General features: G+C 37.0%; 1 protein-coding gene across 4 annotated transcripts in view; it reads right to left on the bottom strand.

Moving 5' to 3' along the window:
- The window catches only part of TMTC2 (transmembrane O-mannosyltransferase targeting cadherins 2), a 324464-nt gene that overhangs the window by 40358 nt on the left and 257907 nt on the right, over positions 1-26199 (bottom strand). For all 4 annotated transcript variants that reach the window (XM_040062636.2, XM_040062634.2, XM_040062637.1 and 1 more), the window contains 2 exons: positions 18537-18618; positions 4185-4299 (listed from right to left, as the gene is read on the bottom strand). In XM_040062636.2, coding sequence (XP_039918570.1) covers positions 4185-4299; positions 18537-18618 — 197 coding nt within the window. The remainder of the gene's footprint in view (positions 1-4184; positions 4300-18536; positions 18619-26199) is intronic.

Below are 26199 nucleotides of genomic sequence, written 5' to 3'. Positions count from 1 at the left end.
AGATGTCGGCACACCTACAAAGAAATTTTCTTCAGCAATTCCTCTTTTAAAATGCTGAATGCTGATACTTGGCATTCTTGGCATAATGGACCTTTTTGTGTAACGACAAAATTATAATCAGGTTTTATAATCAGCTTCTCTGTTGCAATGAACTGTTCCTACAGTTTGTTTTAAAAATCTATATAGACTATATGCTTTGCCATACAATATATACTTAAGCATCTAGATAGTAAATAAAGGATGAATGTCATCTGTTCAGACAATAACATAGGGTTCAGTTGTGCCTATGATACCATATCAGCAATTACACTCCATGTTTGAACAGTGTATTCTGGACAGCCAAAATACTCATACAATCAATCACTGAAAAATAAAGACCATGCCATGTAGAACTGCCCTAATTTAGACTTCTGTTTTCAACAGCCAATAAACATCCTGTAACTTCATGTCACATGAGATTTTCCCAGAACAACCCTCTCACAAAAGCATGGGAAAATTAATTACTCCTACAAAACAAGTTTTTAAGCAAAGGGGTCTTTTTCCTAAATTTGTTTTCATGTGGAGGCAAGGTGAAATTCTTTTCCTGTTTCTAATTATTATGGTGCTGCCACCACACTGCCATCCTTCATTGTAGAAATAATCATTCCTTCGCCCACAGGAAGCCTTGTTGATGGCAGCTTAGCTGGACTACGAGAGCAAAGTGAGCCGTAGCCCTTGTTAACACATGGCTCAGCCACTGGAGCTACGGCCACTGTACAGCATTGTACGCACGCTTTGCTGAGAGACTTCCCACTCCTCTAAGCAGGACAAACGTAAAACACATGACCAGATATGGCTTTAAGAACCACCCAAATGGCTGCATGAGCCTTGAAGAAAACTGTCTGGAAAACAAATTTGTTGAGAAAATGAATTTTACAGACATGTAGCATGCAAGTCAAAAGTTACCAGACTGTTGCAAAGAAGTTAATTACATTCATCCCACATCTCACTTCTCTTACAGATGACTTGAATCATCTTGGATTGCATTAATGGGATGCTACAGAAGTCATTTAGGAAAAAAAATTAGTAACTATAATGTAATTAGGAAAGGGGAGGTCTCTCAATAATGCAAACGGAACTATGTAATTATTTTTTTCACTTCAGTTTCGATCACAAAGAGAGTAAATCAGCAAGGTTGGAATATCTGATTGGAAGAGCAGACATTCTCCTGCTAAACTGAGAACAGGCTATCTATAAATACAGCTACTGCATTTGGACCCAGTTAACAATTCTGTTGTAAATTTAAGAAAAAGAAAACTAACTTGCAGCAATCCAGTTCAAAATTTTCAGAAGCTGTTAATTTTTATTTAGGTTGTATTTTAATTTAATTTATTTTCTCAGCAAGTAGGGGGATTTAAAAAAAAAGGCAAATATTTTAGCACTAGACTAGAAAAATAAATTGCATTTCAAGAGAATGGCATGTTTATTTTCCTTCCGAAACAGCTGTAAACCAAGAAATGTCTTCGTATTTCTGAGTCTTGTGACACTCCTTAGGCTAATGGTGGAAACAGTAGTAGAAGAGGAGGGAAAGATGATTCCTTCCTAATCCAAAAATACATCACTGTGTAAAATATTTGATCTGAAAAAGAAAATATCAGAATCTATACAAAAATCTAAGCTTTTGTTATTATCTTGCACTCATTTTGGAAACCTTGCATCATCCACATTAATATCAATTTCTGTCTCTTATTCCACAACATGTCTTTAAAATTTATCTCGTGTCTCTCATAAGAGTCATTTTATTTTCATGCTCTGTGAACTTCTATAATGTATTTTTTCTCTCACAGCTGTGCAGTTCATTCAAAATTCTCACTAACTTACCAGTCAGTTTTTATAGCTCTCTAGGGTACCTAAAGAGCAGTTGGTCACCTACTTGAAATTATGTCAGCCTTTCATTTATGACTGTCTTTAGCATTCAGTTCCTAGCAGTGTCACTCTGTGCCATTTGGAGCATTCCCTTCTTTCTGTCCTACTTTGTGTCTTGGTATCTGTTTTCTTCTTGGAATCACCTCAGCTCTCTGTTGTTCTAAAGATCCTAAAAATCATCTGATTCTGAAGAGCCAGACTCCTGGTAGATTTGTAGCTGCTCTGTTACAATGAATGAATATGCATTGCCCTTCTCCAAGAAGTATTATGGAAGCAATATATTTTTGCTAAGTATTAATTAATTAATTAATAATAATTGCTAAGTAAAGAAGTTAACAAGGACGGACAACAAAATCCTAACCTTTAGCAAAAATCAGTCAGATGCTAACACATGGGGTTTTAAGCAAATGCTTGTCAGTACTGAATTCAGCCCTGCCACCCTGACTCTTGCTAAATCCTACAGATCTCTTTAGACTCTTAGAGAGTATTACAAAGACATTATGATCTTCCACAAAGAGAGCTGAATATTAAGTGAAAAATTAGATCAGCTGGGTATCCCAAAGGAGCACAAGGAATTCAAGCTAAACTAAAGCAGGCCTATTTTTTTAAAGTGTTTCATTTTGGTGCATTTTCTTTGGTTTTGAAGGTTTTTGGCTTTGCACTTACACTAAAAATCAAGAATGCAGAGAATCACTCATTGAAAGCTCATTGCTTTTAAGGTCTCCCAAAAACAGTACACTCCCAACCAGATTAAGTAGGGTAACCATGGCTGATGTACAGCACAGCAGCATAGACATTAGGTTAAAAGTGAAAAAATACTCATATCCAGATGTGCTTCAGATATATGTGCCTCAAATACCTTGATTCAGTGCTCACAGAGAAAGCAGGAGATTTACTAAACCTATTTCCAAAACAGTACTGATCTACACCACCACCTTTTATAATACACACAATCATACCACTAAACCATCTTCTACAATACACTCAGTAAAATCAGGAATCTGACCCCTCTATACCTTCCTAAATTCAGCCATCGTACTTAAACTGCTATGCTTTTGCCTGTGAATTTTTAACATGAATCTAAGTGTTTCAAATTACTGAATTCTGTTTTGAGAGATATCATTCACAAAATAATCATGGGGAAGGGAAGAATCCTTGAAATAGCTCATATACGTTTGTCAGGTCAAACTATTGTTTACCGATGAGTCATTTGTTTTGGTTTCCTTTCTAATCCGCAAGCAGTAAGTAATTTCTAAAAAATAACTTCTGGAGCTTATTTCAAAATCATGGTATAGAAACCATAATTCAGAAACACAGGTCACCTGCCTGAAGCTGATTCTACCTTCTCTTTTATACTATTTTCTTTTTCTTTCATTTCTTATTTAAAATGCTAAAAGTATAAAGGAGCCTAGTAAGATATCTTCAGCAGAGAAATTATCTCAAGGACTGTTTTGTGCTAATGAAGTGTATTTTTTAAATCTCCTTTTTCATGAATTTTCTATGCTGAGATACCATCTAAATGAAATTAAGTATCCTTATAGCTGTTAAGTGGACAATAGACAATAATTAGATAGTTATCCTAGAAATAAGCATGGAATATATCTATTATAGTAATATGAGTTTGATGATAATGTTAAACTCACAGACAGAAGCTTAATGTTACTGAATAATCAGGTCTGACAGCTTAAAAAGCTAAAGTAGAAGTCCAAAGTTTTGTTCTATTCAGATAGAACAGAATTAAATATAAGACTACATTTTAAATCACAGATTCTGTGAATATCACTAAGTGCTCCTATGTGTCTCAAAGTAATTATCAGACTAGGAATAGTTAGATTTCTAATTATCATAATGTTCCCTACTGATATTAACAGAAATTTTCAATATTCTCTATTTACATCCAGATGAGAAATATGGTCTCCTCTTTTAAGTTGCTATGCACACTAAAATTTTACAAATCAGGTGAAAGGAAATTCTACAGAAGGTTCTTCACAAAAGAAACACTTGTTCTCATATGCAAGAGAAATGCATTACCTGCTTGTGAACAACAGAAATTTTGAAGGTAGGAAATTATGATATAATAAATAGAATAAAAAAAAAAGTGAAGTGCTAAATGCTGTAACAATTTAATTCCACTTCTTTATATCTTATTAGCAATAATATTGAATTATTCAAAAGAGTTGCTGGGCTTTAAAAAGAATCCTGCATAAGCAAAGGCTATAAAGACTTGTTTCCTCCAAAAGAAGAGGAAAATCAAGTGAGGCAGATGTACAAGCACTAACCTGAGCATATGGGCTGCATTGAAAACAACATCAAATTCCGCATTATCAAGTTCAGCTGCTTTTTTTGCCATTTCAGCTGCTTCTATCAGACGGGATTCTTCTAGGAGGAACTGACCTGCAATGGAGTGCATGAACATGAGCTCATAGAAAATAACTGATGTAATACACTTCAGACAGTATAGTCAGGAAAAGGAAGCACAAAAAAAATCCCCACCAAACCCCAAACTAATAAGCCAAGCAACAAACCAATGTCCCAGATTCAACCTTTAGTCATTTGTTGATCTGCTGTTTTTCAATATCTTTAAAATTGCAATTGCAATAATATTGAAAAATTGCAATAAATATGACAAGTAATAACAGTATTTTTGGAATATATTTAAGAAAAGTGAGATTGATGGAGTAAAACTCAGCCATCAAGAAACAATACTCCCAACCCCCAAGAAGCCTGCCTTTTGAGAACATGTCTTTCTGCCTATATGATTGCCATGATATTTGCTTCATCAAAACAATTTGAAGTAAAATAGTATCTACACCTTAAATACATTCCCAAAACATATCCCAAAATTCATTTTTAAAGCATATCCCAAAATCACATAAAATAATAAATTTTTGTATACATACATAATAGCATTTTTTCAGCTTTAAAATTCTAAGTTGTACTTGCTTTAAAACCATTATATATATATATATGTGTGTGTGTGTGTGTGTGTGTACACCTTAACGGACTGGTATTTTATCATGTATTTCACTAACACTAAAAGAATCACTACAGAAAACTTTTTACAAGTTTCCTATATGATACTTACCATTCATATTAAACAAAAATAGAAGATGGCTAAAATCAAGTAACTCACTTTTTACAAATGAAATTATCATTATCATTAAACCAAGTATAAATTGAAAAGAATGAATAATGTAGCATTAATTTAGCATTAATTAACCAAGCTTTAACTGAAGTACAGAAGTTTCAAAACAAAACATGTAACATATAAACTCTATAAAAATGAGTTTTCCATTGAAGAAGATGAAAAAACCCCATATTTTGGAAGGTAGTCAACCTTATTTTTGCTCCTTTTAATGATTTTTCATACCTATTCTGCAAAATGTCATTTTTTGCAGTAACTTTTTAAAGGAATTCAACCATCTAGTCTCTGTGCCTATATACCTTTACATTTGGAAAAGCTATCCTAAAGCCTAGTGATCATACATTCCAGCATCCCATCCTTCCCTTTTTGTCTTACTTTGTAAAGTAAGGTCTCCCAACCAAAATTAACCACATGCCACCACTAATCACAAGCCTCATCAAGAACAATATACCATGAGCAAATGATACCCTATAATGGATTTTCTTTTCTTCTTTCCCCCTTTCCTCCTTTCCCCCTGTTGCTCACATACTTGCTGTGTGCTTATGTGAAAAATTTCCGTAACCAGATCTAGCAAGATCATTACATTGTGAACCCAGTGATGCTTTGGTACAACAAAGATATTTGCAGAAGGAATAATTTCAATACAGAAAGTGATGAAAGGCAGCTTTCTTAGCTTTTTTTTTTTTTTTTTTCTGTAGATACACTTCAGCTTGGGAGTGTTGGCAGATTATTTACTTAGTTCCCTATATCTGAATTGTTCAGATCTGCAAAACTTGTAAAAACATTTTGGTACCTTCCTGCATTCACAGCTTAAGGTTTGCCTGCTTTAGTTACATCCACACTCTAATATGTACCACACTTTGATGCAGTACAATGCCTTGTGCTTATTGTGCCCAGAAACAGATGATTTACAAAAAAAGCCTTCTCACACAGGAAAATAAATAAATAAATAAATAAATAAATAAATAAATAAATAAATAAATAAGAGAGAAATAAACATACAAAGAAAACATAGTATGAGAACAGTTTGGACCACAAGAAATTAATTTGCCTTCTGAATTATAAATCAGTGGTTGAACTGTTAATGGGAGTCTCTTAATGGAAGCTTTTTCTAAAGAGAAAAAATTTATGACAAAAGCTAAAATTTACCTTTTCTTTTTTTTTTTTTTTTCTCTTGGGTATCACATCAGGGTGTGCCTTATATGCAGCAGGACAAACTCAGATTTGAATCTGAAAATTCTCCAACTAAATCTACCAAATAAAAATTCATATATCTCAATTTGGGCTGAATTCCTGTTTTCTTTAAAGAGCAATCTTTGAAATAAGCTTGACCAACTAGTATTCCAATTTTCTTCCAATGAATGAAGCAAAACAGTATCCCTAATCTTTAAGTCCATGTTAAAGCAAACCAGCCATAAAATGTTAACATTAAGGTACTTCTGCTAATGAAAGCCCTGGATTAGCAGAGTGAAACACTGGTAAGTGGATGTGTTTCTAATACATTCATGCAGGGGGAAGAAAGAAGATATAAGTCAAACTTTCAGTTCTTCGAAACAGAAAATTCGAGGACTGTACATTACCATACACAAGTCTCTCCCTTCTACTGGAGGTGACAATAAATCATGCTGAGTGGGTAAGTAGCAGATGAAGCATATATGAAGCCGACTGTATTATCCTCTATACACAAGCCCTTACAGAACTCAATTTTAGGGCCAGTTCTCTTCATAAATGACTTGGATGCAGGTCTTAAAGGCATACTAAGTTTGCCAATGATACGAAACTGAGAGCAGCTGTCAACTCCCCTGAGGCCAAGTGCCATATTCTGCACCTGGGACGGGGCAACAGACCCTGGATGTACATCCTGGACGCACAAACAGACTGGGGAATGAGATGCTGGAAAAAAGCACCATGGAAAGGGACCTGGGGATCCTGGTAGACGGCAAGTTGAACATGAGTCATGGTACCCCAGTACCACAAGCCAGTTGAGGAGGGAGATTTTCCCACTCTGGTCTGCAGTGGTTTCATCTCACCTTGAATATTGTGTGCAGTTTTGGGCACCATAACATAAGAAAGTTATGAGGCTACTAGAGAGCATCCAGAGGAGGGTTGCTGATCAAAGATTTCCTTAATTGCATGGGCTACAAATAAAATACGGTGCAACTTTCTCAGTCTAGTGAAAAAGTCAATACCTGAGTGTACAGGTGTGTGGTGAGTTGTCCTCTGCCAATATCCAAGCACTGAAACAGGGTGAGGGGAGAAAACAGAAGAGCAAAACCAAGAAATTCTCTGCCTCAAGATAAAGACAGTTTAGCGTGGGGAAGAAGTTCCCCCCCTGCCCAAACTAAAACAGCAAACAGCAACATGAAGGAAATTTCTCACCGCTTCTCACAGGTAGAGTGATGCTCAGCCAGTCTCCAAACAAAGCCACCTCAGAAGCCAAAACCCTTCTTGTTTCTCTACCTGAGTTTTTATTGTTAAACATTGATGTTATACGGACTGTTATATCTATCCCTTTGGCCAGCTCAGATCAGCTGTCCAAGCTGTGTCCCCTCCCAAAAAGAGAAAGCCTTGACACTGCTCAAACAGTATTCAGGAACAGCCAAAACATTGGTGTGTGTTATCAAGGCTGCTTTAGTCACAAATCCAAAAAAGGCATTATCCAAGCTGCTATGAAGTTAACACTATCCCAGCCAGACCTAGTACAAGGTGGAAACTTTCAGTTGAAAATTGATTTGCCAAGTTCTCCTGAAAGGCAAACTAATTTTATTCACACATCTCAATTTAATTTAAAGCATCTAAGTAGAAAAATACCATTTTGAAGACATTAGCTGCCATTCCTTTTAATCTGACATACTAAATTCATACTGGAATGAGCTGGATTGGCAGTTTACTGCTGCACTTTCTTCATTAAAAACCAGACTTCTGAACACTTCCTGTCAAAGCCATTACACGGTTTTCCCAAGAGAAGAGCACTAGCAGGGTGTAATATTAGCAAGGTGTTGAAGGTGGATCAGAAGGCATGATCGACAAGCCCCTGCATCCAAGAACCACTTGTGTGGGTCAAAATTTATATGTAGGATTTTATTCTCTGACAAGCAGCTGGCAAACCTCGTGATTATGAGATACTGCCCAGTATCACATACAGAGCTTACTTATTACAGGTGTCATGATTCCAGCTCTTGCCAACAACATAAATTATGGTAGCCTGACTGTTTTTTGGAATCACAACAGCTTTTGAGAAAACAGCTCCAAGTACCATATTTTTCTATCTAGAGGAAATAGTATTTTTCATTACTCTTCTTCTAAACTGGAAGTGGGAAATCCATAGTCCAGGAAAAGATGTGACTTTCAGAAACATTGTTCTTTGCCTGGAATATTACTTTTTAAAATAAAATTTTCTACCTTTCTTGCTAGACAGCACAGGGGTAAGACTAAATATGTAGTCAAGAGTTGTTAAAGACTTTTGATAGCAGAGAGCTGATTCAGTATTTCACAATCTTTTCAGTATTTTTTTCCTAAAGTAAGATCTAAGAATCAGAAATAGCATTAAAACTGCTGAAATTACCTGCAGCCTTGTTTGAATTTACTTTTCATTGCCAACCATCAACAGTGGTTTTGAGTCTATACTTGACCAAAAATTTTTGGAGCAATATATGCAATTTACTGAAAGGTAAGATATAAAGAGGTATGTAATTTAAACAAGAGCAAAAAAAATCCAGTTCCCAGCAATTGAAAAATACAGTTTATTTTCATCTTTTATCAATTTTTAAAAAGTATTTATCCACATCAATGAAAGCATATAGCTCTCTGTGCCGTACCATTGTCTCCCTAAAACAATCATGAACATTTGTAAAGCACATGTGAAGACATGCACCACCAGCAATTTAGAAGTCATACATCTGAACTGGTAGTTCTGCTGCTTTATTTTAACAAGAAGGGTATTAATTGGTTGGGATATGTCTTTGTGTAAAAATCTTTTATGTTCAGAGCACAAAGGCATTAGTGTGTTCCTCTAGAGTGGGCTTAACTATTCCTTGCAGGCACTGTGAGCCTTTATTTTGCTAGATAAAAGTGTAATTTGCTTAATTTAGTAGATGAAAGTGCAATTTGCACCAATCTTTTAGTTGAAATGTTCTCTCTTTTATGCACAGGCAAACATACAAAGGTACTCTGTCCCAGAACAGAGTAGATTTCTGAACAGCTCATCTTGCTGGTGTTGCATTTGAAAAGAACTATCTTGAATGTTCTCAGAATGCTGCTGGTTCTGTGTTTATTCAGGTCACCATGATAGACTTGTGTGGTGATATCTTTAGTAATCCAAGCAAAACTGAGTAAACCACCTTCTGAATAATAGTAAAAAAACCTTCGAATGCCATCCTAACAGATGCTGAACATGGAAGATGTGATAGGAGAAACAAAGGCAACGTATATCACAATCACCTAAATGGTAACAGCATTTCAGTTTTTGCTGCTCCTTGTATCCCATTCTATCTTAATCTACAGGTGTACTCTTTGTTTCTTACTGGTAGGACTTCTGGAGACTTCCCCCTTTAATTAGTTCCCATAGAGAAATGTTTTCCTTGCAAATAAAATATAATGAAACACTAAGCACTAAACACTAAGTGGGTGCTGCAATGTCATTATATGCATTGGCTTAGAAAAGACTTATTTTTATTGGCCTGTCTGAAAAACTTATCTGTTGCAATTGTGCTAAATACACCACTGTATGTCATTCAGAGCACAACCACAGATAAGAGAGAAAAAATTAACTAGCCAGCCTGTGGGATTTGGCTAAACCTGTGACCACATCTGGATCACTGGAAGCTCTCACCAAGCCAAAAGACTAATGATTAAAATATATATTGCAGAGGATCTCATGATTTAGATCTCATGAGGAAGATCCTGAACTCATCATTTCCCAGACACCTGATGATGTATAAGATTTGGAAATGTAAAATTTGGCTGAAAAAGAATGATCTGGTTGTACTTTTGTAGCAGCTTCATGCAATCTCTATAAAAATCCCCCTGAGACGGTACTCATAGGTCTAAACAAATGACCAAAGCAAAGAAGTCTCCAGCATAGTTCGTGCCACAAAGCCTCCAGCTGCAAAGCCTCCAGCACTGTTTGTGTTCATTTTCTAACCCTGTCTCTGATCTGCACTATCTATATCACATCTCTTGAGCAGTCTAATATATTGTGCTGAGGAAGCAGAGTCAGCCACATATTAGAGGTGTCAGAATGATTAGATTTAAGGCTAAACCCAAGAGATGAGCCAGAACCATGGAAATTCCACAGCATTTCAGGTCAGTGACCTAGCTTGTTTGGAAATACTCTACTGCATTCCATTTGAGTGATTGGTTCTAAAGGGAGCTTGGAAAAAATAGTTATTATAGTGGTCTATAATCTTCTTTTAATGGTGTGTGATAACAGTAGCCTGGAGAGTGTCAAAAAGGACTTAAAATTGCTAGATGGTTCTGAACAGCTCAGATTTTGTCCTCAGTTTGGAAGTAAGAAATATTGTTGGTTTGTAGTAGCTGAAGATTTTATTAAAGTTTATAGAGAGTATTCTGTGAGCAGAAAGCTTAATTAAGTCTTTCTGCAAGATATTTATGTCTTCCTGTTTCAGGTGTAAGAATCCTGTCTTCTTGGAATTACATTAATTGATATTGCAGGAGCAGGTATAAGCCATAGACCAAAGTCGTGACCCTGATTTGATGGCACACGGCATGTTCAAGACAGATCCTTTCTCCAAAGAGAACATATGTTCTATGAACACGCATTATTTGAGTATCATAAACTTGTTTATCGTTTTCCTACAAAATCATTGTATACTAATATTAGGATCTCTAAAAGATTTAAAATGGCCAAACCTCTGTCACTGGCAGAAAACTTAATGAGTGCACATTGGGAAGTGACTTAGTGATAAACATACTGTATCTGGTTCACTTTGACCCTACCTCATCAAGGGATTTAATTTCTCAATACAAAATCACCATATAGCATCTGGGGTTCCCAATGCAGCAGATCATCTATGGACTTTTATTTATCATTTGTTATATGCTGCATTTAGCTAACCTGTCAGGCAGAAATAGGATAATCCATCCACTGGATTTATGGGTTGTGAAGTTTTACTCATTTCATTGACAAAAGTTAACACTGACCTGTGCACTAGGGTGACATTTCTACCATCCACATAAAACTCTCCTAAAGAAATTAGTAGGATTTAATGAGCAGGTCATGGTTGATGTTCCTCTTTCTTATAAATACAGCATTGATACTCTATTTTTCATTAGTTCACTGCTTTCTTCATAGGAGCTTTTCCTTAAATATGTGGAAAAATATATAAATTTTTCCTAGGCTGGCTTCTTCAGTCAATGAAGAGAAAAGCCATAAAGCTCAAGCACTGAGAACAATGTGACTACATGGAAATATTATAAATACAGCACAAAGAATCATTTAGGTTGGAAAATACTTTCATGATCATTGAGTCAAAAGACCTTTGACTGATCACCACCGTGATCATTAAACATACTACCAGTGCCATTGATGCCTTAAGTTCTAGCTTTCATGTTTTCAGATTCTGTGCTGCCTAGGGGTGTAGTTCTGAGCCTCATATCAAGTGTTGATAAGCTCTCTTCACAGAGTAGGTAGACAAACAAATCCTTTTCCTGCTGGAGACCAAGGATAATGATTACAAGTTTCAGGCCCAAAACCACAAAAGAAGGATGAGACCTTTCAACCTGAAGCTGTAATTGGACAATCAAACCCCAATATGCAAATGGACCAAAACTTATAGAAGTGCAAGACTTTGTGACCAGTCATCCATTTTGTAACCATTCTTAGTCCACCTTGGGTGTAGGCTTGGTCAGGTTCTTGTCCTGACCAAGGTATATCCTAGAGGCCTTTCAATAAATACCTACTTAATTCTCTAGCTCTGTCCAGTCTCTGTTTCAGGTCAGCCTTCCCAAGGCATCACCATGACCAGTCGTTTCCTGAACATCTCCAGTGATGGCAACTGCACCACCTCCTTGGGCAGCCTGTTCCAATACTTAACTACCCTTTTAGTGAAGGAATTCTTCCTGATGTCCAGCCTGAACCTCCTCTGGCTCAGCTTTAGGCCGCTTCCTTTAATCCTGTCACTGGTTGCCTGGGAGAACAGACCAAACCTCACCTGGCTACAGCCTCCTTTCAGACAGGTGGAGAGAGTGATGGGGTCTCCCCTGAGCCTCCTTTTCTCCAGGATGAACAAACCCAGTTTTCTCAGCCACTCCTCACAGGACTTGTGTTCCAGACACTTTCCCAGCCGTGCTGCTCTTCTCTGGATATGCTCCAGCACCTCAATGTCTTTCTTGCAGTGCAGGGCCCAGAACCAGACAGAGGACTGAAGGTGCGGCCTCACCAGTGCCAAATACAAGGGGAAAATCCCTGCCCTGCTCCTGCTGGCCACACTATTCCTGATCCAGGCCAGGATTCCATTGGCATTCTTGGCCACTTGTGCACACCCCGGTTCACATTCAGCTGCTGACAACCAGCATCCCCAGCTACTTTTCCTCTGCGTAGCTTTCCAGCCATACTGCCCCCAGCCTGCGGTGCTGCATGGGGTCATTGTGACTGAAGTCCAGGACCTGGCACATCACCTTATGGAACCTCAATCTAAGCAGAAACATCCAAGAAAAAAAAAAAAAAATTGTCACACCTGTTTATCTATAAAAATTCTCACACTCACTAATATATGTAAGCCTAAGACTTAAAGACTGGAAAAAATGGTGACTGAAAACTCACTGCTATCGTATTTCAATGAAATATAGTTTGATCCTTAAACCATAGCAATTCCAACCCATTTTCAGGCTGTGACATAGGAGTGGTAAAGCAGCCATCTTTGGAAGTAAGACAGATACAAAGTGTTCATAAATTTAGGTGAAAATTTAGGCATCAAAAAGGGCTAAGAGCCCTTTGCAGAAACAGTGATTAGAAAGATCAGGATGAAACTGAAAAACAATAAAAAGAGCAGTTAAGAAGTTAAACTTGCTTAAAAAGAAACAGATAATCTATAAAAATAAGTCCTGAATTATCACAATTTCAAAAGTGAAAGAAAAAATAAAAACAAAAGTGTATTTGGGAATATGTTAATCTGTTCTTAGTTCAGTGAGGACACTACAGTTTTATGTAATCTGAAAGTCTCTTAATTTTACGTCTCTAACTGGGAACGCACTTTAAAAGGCCGATGATCAATTCGAACTGCCAAATTAAGCGAATGCATAATTAATATAATGAGAATAATCAATTTTTATAATGAAAAAATTGATCTTTAAACAATTCTGGGTTATTAGAAACAATTTATTATTCACAGGAAACTATTTTAAATTGAGGTCTCAACAGCTATTAATAAAACAGAGTTAATTTGAACATCCTGCTGGGTTTTAGACTTTTCTATTCCAATTAAGCCATTATAAATGTAAGGGAGAAGGGACTTCAACACATATTTATCTTGAAATCTAACTCCTTCTTTGTCTCTCTTTTTTATTCCCTACTCCATTTTCATCATTTTGGAGAGAGGCCACTCTACGCACTTTAAGAGGCATAGTGGCAAAACTTGTTTTTAGCAGACGAGTAAAATGAACTTTGCTTTAGTGGTTTTTGGGGTTTCGTTTGGTTTGGTTTGGATTTTTGGGATTTTTTTGGGGGGGGGTTGTGGGGGGGGTGTTTTTTGTTTTGTTTTTTTTTGTTTGTATTGTTGTTTGCTAGGTGAGTTTTTTATTATTATTATTATTGTTGTTTTTAAAAAGCAAATTATAAATAAAATAAGACACTTCTGGAGAGGAACTCTTTACACAAGTACCACTGTAGATTTATGGTGTTTTTTGTTTAAGGGAAAGCGAGTACAGATAGCGTTCAACAAATTCAAACTCCTCAATTACACTGCATCCTACTTATTGAAAAATTTATTTTGTTCTTTTTTTTTTTTTAAAAAAAAAAAAGAGAACATAAGTATTTCACTGTTTGAAATGCACCTCATGTCTGTACACTGACAAATTTTATGCATAATCTTTCTTCAGCTTCTCCTGAGATAGGCTCAGTGCAGACAGAAAGACCTTTACCTCCTTTGTCATCATATACCCAAATACTACATCCAAAACTACATAGTCTCTGAGCTGCTCAAGGGCACTTGTCTGACCTGACTGAACATCCCCTATGTTGGGCACATTTGTTATCAAATTTGATGTACTAACTCTGTAGATGCCATTATGTTCTTAAAATATTTAGAAGACAGTTCCTTTTAACTTGTTTAGTTCATAGGTACGTCTTTGTGTTTTCTCAGACTGACACTTAGAGTCTTCCCTTTCATTTCATTGAGGCAAGCAACTCAGAAAGAATCAATAGTCTGTGGAGACCACCTCAATTATGTCATCAATCTGTTGATGACCAGCATTACCAAGATCTTGCAGAATTCAAAATGGCCTACTTGAGTTACAGGTTCAAAGTAGAGTGGGATGCATGACTGCCAATATCTTGAGTACATGCGGGTATGACAGTTTGAAGACAACTTTCCCAGGAAAAAAAATGGAAATTAATAAATAAATAAATGTTAAATTCAACCTCTTTTAGTCAAAAGTGTTCAATTTAGGCAGTCTTTAGAAAATGTGTGTGGAGTCCCTAAAGCCGATTGAAAAAAAACTCCCAGGTTTTGGCCTTGGAAGGACAAGCTACAATTCTACCCCTGCCTCATCTTCCTAATACCCAAATTCTCCTGGTTTCTTCTTTCCTTGTTAATCCATCGGTTGTGGGACCCCAGTGACCAGACCTGTCTTCCCTAGAGGACACTGACCTTTTCTGCTCTCAGTTCTGCCCCTGTGCCACAAGGTCACTGGAAGCTGTAAATCATACTTAAGCCTGAGCAAGGCACATGATAGTCCCTTCTTTGCACTGGATTCCATTCAGCACCTGGAATAAACCTTGCTGGAACTTAGTCTTATGCAAAGGGCCTTCTTGCCTCTCTTTTGCTGAGCTAGCCTCATGGTGTGTGTGGATGTGAGAGCTCGATTGCTCACCTAAGTTGCTCCAAGCAGCCTTTCCACTAGAGAGGCTGATCGGGGCCTAGGCAGAGGCTTCACTCCTAAAAGACACATTGTTACAAATGTGTGTAACAATGATCCAATTAAAAGCCCTAAACCTTACATAAGCACTCAAACTCAGTATCCAATAAAAATTCCCCCAGTGTTCTAGTTAAAAAATTTATATTGTGGAGGAAAAAAAAAAAAAAATTGGTGCTTCTTCACTCTTTCCTCTCTCACTTTTTCTTCTTCCTGATTCATGAGAATTTTCCCTCTCCCATCTGAGGTGTTTCTGGTAGCATGCTGTGTACCTGAGCAGCTTGTACCAGATCACTCATCAACACTCACTTATTTGTAAGACAATGGTTTTGCACCAAGTCCAGATGTTCAGATAACTGGCATGTGAGAGGAAGAAAGGAAAGAAGGGCAAAAGAAAGGTGGTCAGGTGAGCAGTAACCTGCATTTCCATCTGAGAGGGGACTGCCATCCTCTCTGGTCACTAGAGTGAAAGCCACTTCCCCTTATGTCCAATGAAGTGGCATTACGTCAGTACTCTACAGGGATTTATATCTCTTCAGCTTTTCTAGTATTTCTCCCTTCAGACATCTTCAAGCAAAATGAGTCTGGGAAACACTGCTTAAAACTTAATTCCCCTTAAACCCAAAGTCAGCCAAGTACCTACAGAAAACTAATTATAATGCCAGCTTGAGCAGAGAAACATGCTGTGGTGGTATCTTTCAAGGAGCAACCATGAAACTGTGCCACTCCCTCCAAATTTTCATGTGCTTAAATAAGCTGCCTCTTGCACCATGTCATACCTAAAAATAGCTTTGGCTTATGGCTTGAATTAAAGCACATTATAATACAAAGGTAAGGCTCTTAAAAGATACAGCATATTGATAGTTTTTCTCATAGCTCCAAGAAAAGTCCAGAAGGTTAGAAGTCAAAAAGAACATCTGCACAACCTGAAAGCACAAAATTATAAATGTAGGCAATTCATGTGCACTTGGAAGAAAATCTTCAGTCCATTTATTCCTGCTACTCCACTCCATCAACACCCTGTCATGTCCCAGCTGACCACTCTTTTCATTTGGCTGCTTTATGAGTTATGTGGTTTTTTAGGACTGATGCCAGCTACTTTATTCCCTCTTCCAACATCTTCATGCTGAGAAAAAAAGTTATCTCTAAGATTTACATGCAAAATATGGATATATTTCCCCATAATTAAACTCTTGGCATATAGGATGTAGAATGTACCTGTGAGAAGGTGCTGGAACAAATTAATGAGATGGAGAAGTAAAGCCTGAAGTGCTCACTAGAGATTCCAACGGATTATTTGGCATGCCCCTGGTAACACACAGTACACAGCCCTCATTAATTCAAGAAATAGGTGGAAAAGAGAAGAGAAATAAAGCTAGGAAGAAAAGAAAGGGAAAAGGGAAAGAAAGAAAAAGCAAGGATAATTTATTTCAAGTTTTATAAAGTCCTGTGCCCAAAGCAATAAGGATTTGAGATCAGCTGTACTACACAGACATAAGAGTCAAGCAGAAGTAGACCCTATCTCTCTCATAGCTACTTTGATATAAATGTAGAATAACATCACTGAATTGGTGAGGCCATCAGAAGTTTTATTATGAAAAGATTTAACACACGTTCAGAAGAGCTCTCTGGGTATACTGCTCCAAGATCTAGTGACTGTTAAAGAGAACCTTCCTGTGCCTATTGCCCTTCAGCATGCCATTTCACTATGCTGTTATTCCAAACACTGACTAAATTTCACCCTTCACTCCTAACCCGCAGAGTAGAACCTCACTTATGTTGCAATTATCACCTCTGCACAATGACAGAACCCATTTTTTGAACCTGGAACACAATAAAGTTTTGCAACGTTTTTAGGGAATAATCTTAATTAGGGAATAATACACTATGTTAATATTGTAATCCAGTAATGAAGAAGTCAATATATCAGACATGAATGATGATTTGAATAACCATGGTTTTGGTTTATAGGATACTTGAAAATGAGATAGAGGGAATATTGCAGGAAAGGACAAGCAAGTTAATGAGTAATGAGCAAAAAAAGAAAAGAATTCTAGACCTGTAAAAAATACACTAAATCCTAACATCATTTGCTGAGATGGACTGTTGAGATCAACCATTGAATTTGTATGCAAAGATTTCCTAATAACTAAGGACAGATTTCTTAATAACAAAGGCTGGAAGGGGCCTGAGTAGGATTTCAAGAAACAATCAGCTGTAACTTTTTCTCATTGTCTTGAGATATACACGATACTTACATCCAATTGAAATAATGGGGTTTATATGCACAAATATCCCTATCACCTTTACTTGTACAGGCATAAATAGAAGACAAGGGTATGAAATGCAATGTTTCATAATGCAAAATAATGCAACATTGGGCTACTTTAATTTAAACACAATGACACATTCTAAGTCCAAAGGTTGATTCTGGGCATCTAACATACAGAATTTCACACTGCACAGGAGCAAACAGATACAACATACGAGCAATTCAGACAAAGATATCACAGAGTAAAAACACAGTTGTTATGTCAGATTGATTTTTGTTCTTGCCCACTCATTTTTATTTATTTTACCAGCTGGAATCAGAAGAGAAAATTAAAATAATATACAAATATATATATATAGAGAGAGAGTGTGCTTTGTGGTTCCCTACCTTCTTCTTAAACTACAATGAAACTTATTACTTTCTATGTTCTAATTGGCACAATGTAGCTTGCATTTTAAGATTTGTCCATTATCAGCTTTAAAATACAGTAAGAATTAGTTCATAAATATAAATTATTTTGGTTCCCTGAGACTAAACATGTCTGGAAATGTTTTTTGCACATCTAGCAAAAACAATCCAAAGTTACAAAGATACCTTCAAATTAACTCTGTGCTTTATGCAACATGCATGGCTTCAAAGAAAAGATACAGCTAACTTGTCAAAACCTTTTGTAATACTTAGCCATTTCAAGCCAAGAAGGTGATGATTAGGAGGCAGATGTAAGACCTGCAAGACACTTCAATATATGGAACTCATGCACACTAAAGTAAAACTTCTGGTTGCCCACCCACCAACAACCAGTGAAGTCAGGCCAAAACTGGTAACTGTTAATATTCCAGGCCATGAAACTTCAATATACAGCAATAGTCACCTTTGTTTTTTCCCAGAGAGGCAGCAATACTGAAACTCCTCTTATAGGAGGAAAGCTACGCAAAATATGAAAATCTTTACCTCTCTCTCTAAAATGATTGAAAAATTGTAACAAAGTAATATATGGTAGATTAGTTTCTTTCCTTTTAAAAAAGATAGTTTTCCAGTAAAACTTTTCAAATTTTTACTCAATTGGCAAGATTAATAGCAAGCCTGGAATACATGTTGAAATCCTATCTATTTGAAACATACCATAATGCATGTAGCAGTTTCCTTTGGTAGGATCCAGCTGTATAGCCTTCATGAAGTACTTCTCTGCCTCACTCTTGCGCCCCTAAAAAAAAAAGGGGGGAGTGGGTGAAATTATTTTAACCGTGTGTCACCCTGGAGCAACGATGTACAGTTAAAATTTCCAAATTCCAGGCACTGCAGAAAAACAACCACTCTTATCACAAGACTTTAAACTAAATAAATACAAATATTTAAGTGCTACAGTAAGTTTCATGGTCAGCTACTTTATGGTGCAGATCTCCAGACAGAGGAAGAAATGTATCCAACATCATCAATGTCCAAGAAGTAAGGAAGTGGTAGAAACATATTGCAAAAAGTATTGTAAAGGGCTTTGGTGTGAACATCAGCTCCATGCTCCTTTTCCGGACAAGCATTACACTTACCCAAGTGTCACGGGTTGGCACAATTTAATTTTTAGTCAGGGAGGAATGTGGAGTGTTGCCCTGTCAGGACCGTGGAATTGTTTTAGAAAGGACAAGGACCTATTGGAAGCCAGTTTGGGATATTGGCATATCCCAAAGAAAGTGGTCCCATGACCACTAAGAATGTTGAATGCGACTTTGGGAAGTACCCACATAAATCCTGATTTTGTTCAAGTCAGGCCCTTTTCATCCTGGCCAGCTAAATGGGTAACATCGAGTCAGGCTTGCCGCTTTCCCCTGCCACTTTGAGGGTGGAGCTGGCCCTGAGACCTGGCCGGGCTCCATTGGCTCCCAGTGGGGGAGGAGAGGTTGCAGCTTAACATCAACTACTTTTTCAATTTCCCTGGAGCCCCGGAGCAGGGAGAGATCTCCACCAGGCTCCTGATAACAGCTATGGCCCGGTTGGGTCGAGGCTGCCCCGATTGTCTCCAAGGGGTGGGCAGAGCTCCCCCCCACCTCCTTCGGTGATTCCCAGGTGGAGAAGAAAAGAATGGAGGGGGAAACTGCAGCAGATCTGAGATGCATCGGAGAAGAGACTGCTGCCAGCAGAGGTCACATGGCCACTGCAGGCCTGGGTAGATTTAATCCTTTCCTGGCAACATGAAGCTTCCAAGGCCTAACCCTTCCCTGAGAGAGAGAAGAAAGAGACAGAGTAGACATAGAAAAGACACCGCATAAAGTCAGTGGAGCAAGAGTGAAAGAACTGATAAAGATTACTAGAAAGAGGGATTGAGGATGTGGACATTTTTAACCGGACTTCTCTGGGGTAAACTATGGAGAAATTGACTGTTTCTTGTAATATCTTAATGCTGTTTGGGGGGAATGATGGCTCCAATCAAAGTTCGGGATTGATATGATTGAGATTTAAGTGAGAATCTTAAAGCCCCTCACTCCTGGGGTAAAAGGAGGTCTCAGCCTTTGAGACGAAGATAATTTTAGAGAGGAAGTGATTTGAAGCCCTCAGCTCCTGGGGTAAAAGGAGGTGTCTATTTTCTTTTGAGATAGAGACAATTTTAGAGATAGTAGAGAATCCTTGTTTTGTACTAGAGGAAGCATTCTTAAACAGCACCCCAGGTACAATGAGAGGCCCATGAGTAGCCAGGGGGAAGGCTGCTAATGGGTGGAACTCCACAATCTGCAAAAACTCCAGGCAGTTGCAGATTTGTAACATTGGGGGCCACCAGACTGTTTTTGTCTTGTGGCAAATGTCCCCATAGAACTCTAGAGAGACTCCTCTCCAGAAATGATGAAAGATTATGTTTAAATGGTGAAACTGACTGAAAATCACAGGCTGTGTCTCTCTATGTTGTTTCTAAGAAAGTTAACAGTTTTTAAGGGAAGGGAAGAGTGTTTCGAAGTTTCTTTTTTGTTGTTTTGTTTTTCCAAGTTTCCTTTTCCATTCTTTTAGTGTGTGTTAATAAAACTGTTTATTTTTTAAGCTTGAGCCTGCTTTTCTCTTCCTGATCCTCTCCCCACAAAAAAGAAAGTAAACATTAAGACAACTACACTAAATACTACACCAAGCTAAAATCAGAAGAGAAACTGGGACAGAGCTTTAGATATGCTCTTAAAAAAGAAGTCAGTGGGGGATGGGGGAAGGAAAACATGTTATAGTTCTTTGAAATCACAGAATCCTAGAAGTTCTCATGTTGGATAGGACACATAAATATCATTCACTCCCACTCCCTGCTCCTCACAGGACTACCTAAAACCATGTGACTAAGTGTTTTCCAGATACCTCTTGAGCTCTGACAGGCTAGGTGCTGTAACCACTTCTCTACAGAGCCCGGTACAGTGACCAGTCACTTTCACAGTGAAAAACCTTTTACTAACATCTATTCTGAATGTCCCCTGATGTAGTTCCCTTTCATTTCCTTGTATCCTAAATAACACTATAAACATCGCCAAAGGTAAAGTTAGCACTAATGAAAGTACATACATAGAAATTATCTTAGGGCTTAATATGGAAAATAAAAAACCATGTATTTCTGATTTTAATGTGGGAAGTCAAATTTTACCAGAAATCAATTCTGACAACCATAAAACAACTGTAATAGAAATGGTAATTTTTAAAGACAATGGTCAAGGGTATGACAATTGGTGAGGGAAAAAAAAAACCCAAATGCAACAAAACCAAAGCCTTACAGAAGCGATGATAAAAAGAATAGACATTTTCTGAGACAGAGATTTCTTTATCACTGGAATCACCAAATCACTATAGTACTATTATGGTATAGAAGCAAATCCATTAATGATCATTATTCTTGGAAAAACAGTGATATTGGATTAGTTTAGTCTGATACATAAACACAAATCACTATCACACATTCAATATCCCCATCCCCACGAAATTAGCTGCTATAGTTTGTGCTATAAAATAGGCAGCCTGCAGAATAAAGAAGAGTTAAGCTTAACCCCTGTGGAAGAAAGGCATTGTGGTCTGCATCTCTTGAGTTGCCTTGAGCATTATTTCACAGATACAGTCCTACAGGCTTTCTCAAGTTTTGTGGTCTGGAAACAGACATGCCACATATTCTGCACTACCCCAAAAGTTAACATAGGAATAATAATGAGGTCTGTTCATGATTACAGCTGCTTTAGATTCTCAGTAGATCCCTCAGGGGTCTTAAACACAATAAAATAGAGTTAAGGAAGTTGTGCAGCACACCAAGAACTAAATGAAGACCAGGTTCCACCAAAACAAAAACAGAGGCTACATTTCAAGTGATCATCCTGGCAGAGATATGAGCAGGCTTAACATTTAGAGGATTCTAGTTTCACAAAATGAATGTTCATTGGAGGGAAAAATTCAGCCTTATTTAGTAAACTTTCTTTGGTAAACCCATACTCCTTAAAGCCAAATCCACATGGTACCTATCAACCAGACGGTACAACTACATGATAGAGTATGCTATCTTATACTGCAGGGGCTCATCCCGCTTTATAAAAAATGCAAACAACAAACCCACAAACAAAAAGCCCAAAACAAAAAAAAAGTATGACACATAGACCAGACTGATTTTTTCCTCTTTTACTAGTGCAGTAAAGACACACACACACACACACACACATATAAAACACTTTTTTTTTTTTAAAAAATCATGTTACTATAGTTAAGAACAAAAAATGAAGAAAATAATAATCAATTAAAACAATTGGCAGGGTGAGGTGATAATCAAACACTCAATTTTGCACATTTAAGTCTAAGGCTGGCAATTGTGGTCTGGCAAAATTACAATGGCTTATCTAAGTCTAGCATTGAGGTTTCAAAATGAGAGGCATTAAGCATATGTATCATTAATACTGACAGAATGAACACCTACAGGTTTTGCATAATTGCCTTTTTTAACAAACTAACATAATTTGTTTTAGTTGGTTGCACTCCTGTCTATTTCTAGAACATCAAAGGACAGTTCATTAAATACAGTCACAAAATTGTAGCCTCTACCTACAGCACTATAAGGCCACAAACATTTGTCAAACATGATTAATTTTTATTTACTGCCATCAGCAAAAATACATGACTGCTCTACTCTTTTTGTCACTTTCCAAATGGCATACTGCGCTCAAGTTCAGGCTAGTCAGGAGACCTACAGTACATGATGATGACAGGTGCCAGCATACATAACATACAAAACATCAAAAGATCTGTGCTATTTATAGGCTCAAATGGTGGTTTCACAGATAAAGGGGAGAAAAATAACTATATCAACCATGGCATAAAGTTATCTGCTTAAAAACAATGAGCAAAGCTCCATTTGTTCATGTTGGCCATCACTTTCATTTATCCACATTTGTCAAAAATTATTTTAAAAAAATGAATGGAAGTGTTTTCTTGCAGACTGGTATTGTGAGGAGCCTCACAGCTTAATTGTCCTCCTTAATGCAGTCTATTGCTAAAATGTCAATACCTCAGCATAGATTTAATATACATTATTTTTTGTGTCAAAATAGGTAAAATACAACCACTTGACAGAATCAGGCTATTTCACAATTAAAACATAGTATAAATAAACTTTTAAAAATTATCCAATATACATCTTAACTACTCAACAGAATGCAGACACTGTGCAGTCTACTTGACAGTAATCCTGTCATTGCCCTTTTCCCACTGTACATTCTCAGTTTTAAGTAAAACAGATGGTGCAAGGGAATAAAATAATAACTTTTAAAGAAAATCCAAATAATTGTTTAGACAGTTGAAAAATACCGATTTGGGGTGGGAAGGCATTTGGTGTGCGTGCTCACTGTTACATGAATTGACCCCTACAAAAGCCGGAATTGAGAGCCACTGGAAACCTCCCAGTTTCTGGCAGCAGGGTTTGCAATCATATATGCACAACAACATGCTCTGGCAATTTTACAAAGCAAAAAACTGTAAGTTTACAACCACATGATAGCAGACTTATTTGAAGAATAAGGGAATGATTCACAAATTTTAATGAAAATACTTGACAGCCCTGAGGATTAATAATGGGATACAAAATACCTTTGTCCTCTTGGTCACCAGTTTACATTCAGTCCAGGTCAGTAGCTAATGAAAATGTGCTATATGACAGCTACTGATCTGCTCAGCAGAAGTGATCTGCTCAGCTGGGTGGTCGCAGCCCAAGCCCTAATGGAAATCCTCTGCACAGATGCACTGGCATATTTATGGCTTTTCAGTGCAGAGACTAACAAGAGAGAATCATAAAACAATCAGTGTCGATCTCCTTGCTGAAGAAAAGAATTTGAACATGATGAAGACACTTTAATAATTGATTTGGAAGACTAGCTGATATTTGCTTTACTGGATCTGGACCTAAAGCATATAAAATAAGGACAAACTTCCTGGAGTCTTCCATTAATAAAGAAAACATCAGTCCCCCTCTCTCCCCCACCTAATGCCCAAATAAAAATGAATTGCCCATGATTACCATCTGCCAGCAACACCAACAAACTTTAAAAAAAAAAAAAAAAAAAAAAAAGTGCAGGTAAGTAATGCTGGGCTCTTACAACCTAATATGTAAGTTGTCCTGGCTTTCAGAAATACCTCACTCTCCCTAATTCATGCAGACTCTAAATCAGAATGCCTGGGTGCTTGCAGTTTTGGAAGACACACTGTTAGTTGTTTAAATATTATTTCACGAGCTTGATTTTTAAGACCAGTTCTTTGCAGTTGATTCAAAGAAGTTTTTTGTTTGGTTGGTTGCTTCTTCCCTAGAGACCAAAACAATGTATCTGTGCCTGCTAATATGGTCAGACATACAGCTTATCTGTGCTTTCATACAAATGAAATATAAATGACTGTTATGATCACCACCAGAACGAATGAAAGAGAGCCAGCTAAGGGCAAGTAAATACTTTACTAAAAGACTGTATTTAACCTTAAAATATTAAAAAAGCTGAGGAAAAAAACTGGCATTTTGATATTCACCCCAATTTTTTTCCTCACTTTTGTGCCAAATTATTGTTGCGACAGCTGTTGCACTTCAGGCTGCTGGAGGCCCAGGGACCCTACAATGCTAGTAAAACTGGAAAAGGCTAATATAGCTGAACAGCTGTGGCAACCAGTAAGGTGGTTCAACAAATTAGGTGGTCTCTGCAATTTGAACCAACTTTATATGATATAAATATTCATCGTTCTTCAAAATGTATGAGGGTTTCACCAGTTGGACACAGACTTTATTCTTCAATATAGTTTTACCAGTCAGGACTGGTAATAATGTGATTGCATAAAGAACTTAATTTATGTCACAAATGCAGTTGACTGTCACTCTCCACATCTGTTTTGTTGTTGTTGTTGTTGTTTGGTTTTTGTTTTTTGTTTGTTTGTTTGGTTGGTTTTGGGTTTTTTTGGATTTTTTGCAAGCATTCACATTTTTAATAAAACAGATTTAATTATGAAAAGATTTATTAATCAAAGTTTGATTAAAATATGAGCACTGAATAGATAAAAACAAGTATTGTGTTACATGTTTTTCCTTCCTCTCTAGAAATGTTTAAAGTCACAGGACATTCAGTGATAATAAAGTAGTTTGAACTGAACCTGTGACTTCCTTTCCATGTTTCTTTAAGTTATTGCAGACCTGCATATCCTGTTTCATAACCAGTTCCTTTTGCCTCAAAAAAGTTGTGAGGCAAAACACAAATGGTGTGATACTGAGTAAATGAGTAATAAATTCTTCAAAAGCTTTTACTTAGCTGGACTAATGAAACTGGAACCAGAGAGTTGCATCTTACAATGATGTCATTGACACAGGCAAGCTCTCCACTCCAGCTCTAAATATTAGTAGTGCAAAAACAACTTTTATATCTAGTATTTAGGATTCTTCTTTTTTCCTTCATTTTGCTGTATTTCTACAACTGTTTCCTCTTCACTCTGAATTACAATATAAATATATTGTACCGTCATTTGTGTGTGAAATGCTAGACCAACTGAAATATAAAGGACTTGGATTATTAACATCAATGGTCCAAAATTTATCTCAGTTTCTATATTTCGTGTACATTTAGGAGACAAATCATGCCTTTTCATCTCATCTTTATTAAAATAAAGTACTAACAACCAAACATGGCAGAGAAGCCATCTCAGTATATGGGAGCATGAACTGGATTACTCTGGAGGAAATTGCAATATAGATCTTTATCTACCAATTCAAGGTAATTCACCATATATTTAGCTTTATAACAAATGTGAAGCAACTTTCTCATTATTGTCCATTGTGACAATAATTGTCCATGAAATTTCATCACTGAGGTCATGACTAATATTCTCCTTCCCAGTCATTTCACTGGACCAGGGTCCTCACATGCACATTGCATACTGCTTGCATAACCCAGTACATAACTTAGTTACTTTTGGAATTGAGCCTTGGCAGAATTTGATAAAATGCAACCTCTTCTTTTAGTTTAATACTCTATTAGCGCCTTAAGTGGTTCACTTCCATCTTAATATATAACATTAGTCTTCCTTCAAATGCCTGTGGATTTTTGTTGAGTAAAAATCCATCTACAAGCTTCACTGAGATACTACTGAAGTTAGTATGATTATTCCATGAGCCAAGGTTAATTGAGAGAAGAGTAACATAAACTGTGTTCTTGATCATCTGCAGTGATAATCAAAGACATGATAACCAGAGAGTTGAGATTGAAGCAGTGCTCATTGACTTTGGCAGGAATCTACTGGAGCTTCAGCATTTTTGAATGTGACATCACTGCAT

This window comes from Hirundo rustica, chromosome 4 (assembly GCF_015227805.2).
Source record: "Hirundo rustica isolate bHirRus1 chromosome 4, bHirRus1.pri.v3, whole genome shotgun sequence".
In the NCBI taxonomy this organism is placed as follows: domain Eukaryota; kingdom Metazoa; phylum Chordata; class Aves; order Passeriformes; family Hirundinidae; genus Hirundo; species Hirundo rustica.
Note: the sequence above shows the minus strand (reverse complement) of the source record. Positions and strands in the feature narration are given on the sequence as shown.